Raw genomic sequence first — 7,155 nt, 5'->3', positions numbered from 1 at the left:
ACCGCTTGCCTGCATCGTGGGTGGAAACACGCTCCTCTAACCGTTTCTGTTGCAACGTGGGTATTGTGCACGTGCCAATTGCCCACTTTTCTAGTAACTGCTTTCAACGTTATGCTCGTCGAAATTTGCCATTAACTTAACTTGTATTTTTTTCTTTAGCTTCTGCTAAGCCAATTCTCGACTAGCTTGTGTCGACAAGCCTTGAGCCAAATTTTGGGTCAACAGTTAGTTAATTGGTTAACTGTAGTTAGTTAATTGGTTAACTGTAGTTATAGGTATATAATGGCTCCTTTCCATTTTTCTGTTGCATCAATTCTGTTATTGGATGTAATCCGAATATAGCATTTCGTGTATATCAATGTAAGCAGAAGAATAATCACAATTAAGAGGAAATAAGACGTGGCCTGCAAGGTTTTCAATCTAATTCAGCTTTATTATGGTGTTAAAATCAGATTTTTGCTCCAGACAGGTTTGATTTACAGGGTATGAAACAAGAATAATACATATTCTAAGACCTTTTTTTTATGTTGAAATAGCACACTTAAACAAAAAGTGAATCGGAACGTGTAAATTAAACGTTGTTACTTAAAAAAAATCAAAATGTATTATTATTATTTATTTTTCATACTTTCTAACCGTAAATTAAACTGCTATAACACGTTGTCAATTCTCGTATTTCATCTTTTTTTATAGCTTGTATTTCATCTATTACTCATCGATATAATATAGCATATAGCTCTAAGTTAATTATACTTTTGTATAAATTTTCAAAGAGAAATTACTCATGCATGGCATCATGCATTCCACATGTCTGTTTAAAATTACAAAAATACACCAACCATCATGCCATGGATTCACGCAATTGCTTGCTACTTTCAAAGTTGTGGTCCATTATATATTTGTCGATGAGTAAAAAAGAATAAACAGTTGGGATTATCCTTCATAAGCGTTTAAACCACGGCATTGTCGAAAATGGCAATGCCAAATTTCGCTGATATCCTCGATTTAGAGATAGGAATTGTTTAGTTCTTTTTACAAAATGTGGTAAGAATCCAAACGTAGCGCTCAAAATCGCATCATTCAATCTTGAATAGAAAACCAAACCTTCTACACATAGCGCTAGGGAACTCTCAGAAAATAGCAATAGATCAATCTCTAGCAATGCAAATCGGTAAGATGAAGATAGAAAAAGGGAGAACAAAGTAGTGCACATTTGGATATACAACAAGTGAAACCAAGGGAGAACACTCTACCTGTAATGAGGTCATGAATGTTGTATTAAGGACCTAATTGAGAAGGGTGCTCCAATGCTCTTGTTCTTATATATAAAATAATGATAAATTTATTTTAAAAAATCATGCAATAATGTTAATTAATGTATTAATTTTAAAATTAATTATATAATCTTCTATACTTATCATTAATTAATGCATCGGATAATGCTGAATAAAATTAATTACCGGTGATAATCAAAATTTTAGAACTACAAATTTTAAGAAATCAAAGGGTATATGTGGAAATGTGTAATATATTTTCTAAAATTTAATATAAGGTCTTATACAGGGACACTAAAATGTCTCAAATGATTTATAACTAGGAGCATACAGAATATAATTTAAGCAGAGGTTTTGTGATCGAATTCCTTTTTTTAAGCCAAATTAACATTAAAAACCACTTGAATAATGCATCCGCATTAATACTTGATAGAAAAAGTTTTACGGCAGCGAAACGTTAGTCATATTTTCTTACGATACTATATAACCAACTAAAAACCTTGCTTTTCTCACCTCTCTAAAACATTGAAGATTAAAAATCAGAGAGAACCATGGAGAGAGACCAAGAAAATATGCAATTTCTTGGTTTAGTTGGCGTCTACAAAGAATCCTACATGATCATGATTTCATGGAAGAAGATCTTTAGCCTGATTACCTTAATTCTAATCCTCCCACTCTCCGTCATCTTCTTGTTTATGGAAGTATCCCCACACTTTTGCGGGGACATTTCCTATTACTCCAAACCCCACTTTGTACCACGCATACACCCAAGGCACACTGATGAAACAATCTCCTCACAATTGCTCTCATTCATCCTCTTCAAACTCGAATACTTTGTTGTCTTTGTTCTCATGGGCTGCTTCTCCCTTCACCCTACCTCTGCGGTGGTTTACACTGTCACTTCTGTCTACACCGACGGAAGTGACGGCGTAACCTTCAATAAGGTCATGAACATTGTGCCAAAGGTTTGGAAGAGGCTTGTGATAACTTTTGTGTGCACAATCTTGGCTTTTTTTGTTTACAACGTTGTTGTGCGGTTAGTGATCATATTCATATGGCCAATTATTATTAGAGAAAAAAATTATGGGACTGTAATTTATGTGGTCATATGGGTCTTAGATTCACTTGGACTTTTGTACTTGACCACGATTTGGCAACTAGCTAATGTTGTGAGCATGTTAGAAGACTCTTGTGGATTCAAAGCCATGATGAAGAGCAACGAGTTGATAAAGGGGAAGAAGTTTTTGTCTATAATCATCAATTATATGTCTAACTATTCCTTCTTTTCGATACAGTTGTTGTTCTCTGAGGTTGTTCTAAACGGTTGGAAGATGCAGGTTGATGTGGGCTTTGTGTGGAGAATACCACTTGGGGTTTTGTGTGTCTTGGTGTTTTGTTTTATGTTCCTTTTGATGCTTGTGATTCAAACTGTGCTCTATTTTGTTTGCAAGTCCTACCACCATGAGACTATTGGAAAGTCTGCATTATCAGAACAATTGGAAGTTTATCAAGGAGAACATGAGCAACAGAAGGTTGGCGTGACACAGGACTCCCATGTGTGATAGCCAGATATACATATGAAATATCTATCTAGATGAATATGCATTGCATATATGTTCATTATGTTTGTGAAAGAGATATAAAAAAGCAAGAATAACCATGTGAGTTTAGTACGATGTATAATTTACTGCAAGTCTGCAAGTAATAAATACTTGGTTTTAATTGGAATAATACAAGTGTTTTGGATTTGCATCTTTTTTCTAGAAGTTTTATGAAAATTATTGATCTAGCTAGGTTCTAGAGGTTGTTTAAGCTTTGAGAATAGGGTAGAGAACCCCATGGAGGACATCTGCATGGAGCCTCTCACTTACCAAATGCTTTGGGTTTGATTTGTTCACTTAGGTCAGTGTATGTACTCGAACTCTATTAATGGGTGACTTTTAACACTTCTAAAATGAACCTCAAATATGAGGTGGAAAGAGGTTGAGGAGGAGAGATAAGAAAAAAAGAGAAAGAACATAAAGATGTGAAAATAAAGGTGGAATAGAAGTGAGAGGTGTAGATGAATCGTAATTTCTTCTCTAAAATTTCTTTTTTAACAACAAAGACGTTTTAAATTCATTAGTTTTTTTTTTTCAATAATTTCATTAGTCAAAAGTATTAAAATACAACTCATTCAAGTAGGGAAAACATAAGAGCCCATTTAGGGGTTCTCCGTTAAAGTCCATAAATCAATCTCCCTATTACACTCTTTGTTTTGCAACAGTCAGTTAAAACATTTCACTACAAAAAAAACGTTATTTAGTGGGGGTTTTTTAGCGGGGGTTTTGATAACCCCCGCAAATGTCGTTGCTTTTTAATAGTTAAGGGGGGTTTTAATAACCCCCGCAAAATTTTCATTAATTACCCCCTCGTTCTCGTTCTCCATCACTCTCAGTCACTCTCACTCGTTCGTTCTTGTTCTCCATCAATCTCAGTCACTCTCACTCGTTCGTTCTCGTTCTCAACTCTCACTCGTTCGTTCAACCATGGATTTCCACCGATTTGATCTCGATTTCCACCGATTTCAACCTGATTTCCACCGATTTCAACCTGATTCCACCGATTCCAACCTCCCGATTTCCACCGATTTCTTCTGTTTCGAGCTCCCTTCGATCACTCTCTTCGATCTCGCTTCTCAATTCTCTTTCAGATTGCGATTTAGGGTTCTACGCAAACGTTGATAATTTCCTCTGCACATTCCTCTCCATTTCCATAGAATCGCGATTCGCAATTTGAAGATCTGTGTTGTGCCGAGTCTTCGCGTCAAGCTTGGGTGGTGAATATCTCAGGCGGCCGCGGACGGCGGCGACGATAGCGGCGGCGGTTGGTGGAGGAGCTGGAACGGGAAGAGAGGTGGATAATTGTGATCGGAGAAGAGAATGATGTATTTGAAGCAGCCTAGGATTTCGCAGAGCATGGAGTTGTTGTTGTTGTTTGATTTGGTTGTTTGCGTTTCTGTGTGTGGTTGTTGCTGTGGCTCCTCCTCCACCTTGTGTTAGAGGTGGTGATCTTGTGAAGGGAAATTCAGGTGGCTACTGTTTGCATGCAATTTTGATGGTTTCCCTCCGAGCCTGTGGCTCGGGGGATCTGAGAGTAGCTATAGCCATGGCGTCGTCAGAGAATGAGGCTTCTTCTCAGTCTTCTTCTCCTCCTGCTTCTGCACCTTCCTGTATGAACAAGTTTAGGCTCTATGAGACTCTATCGGTATGATGCTATGCACTTTTATTCTTCTTTCTAGTGTTTGTGGATATTAAGTATTCCAGTGAATTTATTATCATTGGTGGTTCTTCTTTGTTTTGAAATTGCAATGTTAAATGTTTGAATCAGGAAACTATGTAATCATTGGATTTCTTTTGTTACAGGCCTCAATGTATAGGTTCACTATTTTACAGGATGAGAATTAGTTGACTAAGTAGACAGAAGTAGATAAATTGGTAAACTAATTCCATTGTCTGATTTAGCTCTCATTCTTTCACTAATTTGATGTTTTTATACGTACCCGATTGGATGCAAACCAAAGAGCACTTATTGGAGCTTATTTAGTGCATTTTCTAGTAGATAATCTCCAATAAGCATATATACATATACCCTTTACTTCCAAAGTGAATTTGAATGTAACTTTTATTCCCTGGCAATGTGAGCATCTATGCGAATACTTCCTATTTCTATTTGACCTTGAAATGGGATTTGCCTTAAATTTGGAAGGGGTTATCTTCTGGCCTCTGTTTATGATTTAGATACTTGGTTTGGAAATATGGCCCTAGAATTACAATGCCTGTCTAATCCAATGTTTATATTTAACTCTTGATATCCCATTTGAGATATACTGAATTACGTGCTTGGATGTGCTTTTGTTTTTATGTTTGTGCCACAGAACTTTTACATGATAGGAAGGGACAAGAACAGGACATATTGGAGAGTGCTAAAGCTTGATCGGCAAGATCCATCTGAGTTAAATGTGTGCGAAGATTCAACCACGTATACAGAAAGTGAATGTTCTGACCTGTTGAGGATTATCAATGAGGGGAACAAGTCCACAGGTGGACTGAAATTTGTTACAACTTGTTCTGGAATTGTTGGTATGTAGATCCAATGTGTTTTTTATATTGTGATTTTTTGTTGTTGGTTTGTGTCTAAATTGTAACTGTCAGTGATTGGTTCCGTCATTTTATCTTGCTGAATTTAAATTAACCCAAAAGATCAGTCAAATCATGTAGAGACAGATTAAGCATGTTAGTTGTGCATGAATTGATGATGATAAGAAAGTAGCTATATGAGTCATGAGATTTAAAAAAATGGGTTGATGATAATTAGAAAGTAGCTATATGATACTCTGTGGTTAGGCTACCCTTGTATAACTTCTTTTCTTGGGTATGGCTCATCCATTTTCTTTTATTCTTTTGCAGGCCTTGGTCTCTATCATCTTGGTTTCCCAAAGGTATAAAACAGTTATCTTATGTTCTATAGAGTCTAACTTTCTCTAAGTTTAGGACTTGAGAATGGGAATATGTGATTTCTTCCCTTTATTTTGGCCAATTACTGTTGCAGCTGGCAAAGTGTGTTGAATAAATGGTGACAGGAATGTGATTATCTAAGGGCTATAGCCCTCCCTCGCCAACAAATTTTAACACTAGTGGATACCAAGACTGGAAAGGTACATTGACAATTTTATTTTCTTTTGAAAATTTATTTTTACTGGTCATGGCCATCAATAGATGTTATGATAGAAATAGATCTCAAGCAGAGTCTAGAAGAGGAGAAATAGCAGAATGTAGGGGATCACTACCCCTGATAGAGACTGTTATTGTAACAAGATAGCTGATAGTTGTTATGGTTAGTTAGTTGGTAGAATAGTTAGTTAAAGGGAGTAGGCTAGATAATGAGTGAGGAGAGGCTATAAATAGTGGGGAAGGGGTAATAGGTAGGGCAATTGGTTGACCAAGGTGTTTTGTGGAGAGTGTTATTTCTCGAATACCAGTAGGCATTGTACTCTTGGAGAGTGAGTTGTTTCAGTAGTGACCATTCCATTTGGGTGCTCTATCTGATCCAGTTTCTATCAACTGACATCAGAGCTTCTTTAAACCAAAGCACGGTTCTAGTTTGAGGTCATTCATATAATTTTGAGCTAATCATGAGAAAGTAGTAAAATTGATTTTGCCTCTTCCAACATGGCCAAGCAACTGCAGTCAGATGTTTCTTGTACTGCATAAATAGACTAAAATGAAAAGGAAATCCATATCAAAGAAAACATGGAGATGTAGCACACTTGTAGCATGTGGGGTCATTTGCATTTATAAACATGTATTTCTTCACAAATCATGATGATATTTCTGTCTTCCACAGGAATCAAGAGTGATGTCAGGACAAGCTCTGGTATGTTTTTGACTCCTGAAGAAAGAAAATATCCTACGATACATGTAAGTTATCGAGTTTAGTCTTCCTTGGCTCTTTTGTTTTGTCTCTATGTTCAATTTGTCATCAAACCAGTGTTAAAACCTGAACTGTACCAGTTGATGTGATAATAAAAAAAGATACTGAGTTAACCTTTGGCAAATTGACTAACACTACCTAAATTCTAGTAAAAGAAGCAACTCATAGAAGATTTTAGGATAGATGGAGTGTGTGATTTATGAGGAGAGAAGATGAATGGAACCAATGGGAGTAGTTGGAAAACCCTGTTATTACAAACACCATGACATTGGTTTTCTGCTATCTTATTTTTATATGTAGCTTTCTATATGGATGGCTGGCGTGGAACAACAGCTACTACAAGTATTTTCATTGCTGCTTCGGTTACAGATTGTCTTGATGGCTATATTGCTCGCAAGGTACTCACTCA

At 36.5% G+C, this 7,155-nt stretch overlaps 1 protein-coding gene across 1 annotated transcript; it reads left to right on the top strand.

Moving 5' to 3' along the window:
* Positions 1-1,825: 1,825 nt before the first annotated feature.
* LOC130743209 (uncharacterized) lies at positions 1,826-2,836 on the top strand. Its single transcript, XM_057595350.1, has one exon. It carries the CDS (start codon positions 1,826-1,828, stop codon positions 2,834-2,836), a length of 1,011 nt encoding a protein of 336 aa, XP_057451333.1.
* The last annotated feature ends 4,319 nt before the right edge of the window (positions 2,837-7,155 follow it).

Source organism: Lotus japonicus, chromosome 1, assembly GCF_012489685.1.
Source record: "Lotus japonicus ecotype B-129 chromosome 1, LjGifu_v1.2".
Lineage (NCBI taxonomy): Eukaryota > Viridiplantae > Streptophyta > Magnoliopsida > Fabales > Fabaceae > Lotus > Lotus japonicus.
The sequence above is the reverse complement of the archived record's forward strand: the minus strand, read 5'-3'. Positions and strand labels throughout refer to the sequence as shown.

Bases quoted from the DNA above. Each gene is read 5' to 3' on its own strand.
- LOC130743209 (XM_057595350.1), top strand. From the start codon at position 1,826: ATGGAGAGAGACCAAGAAAATATGCAATTTCTTGGTTTAGTTGGCGTC.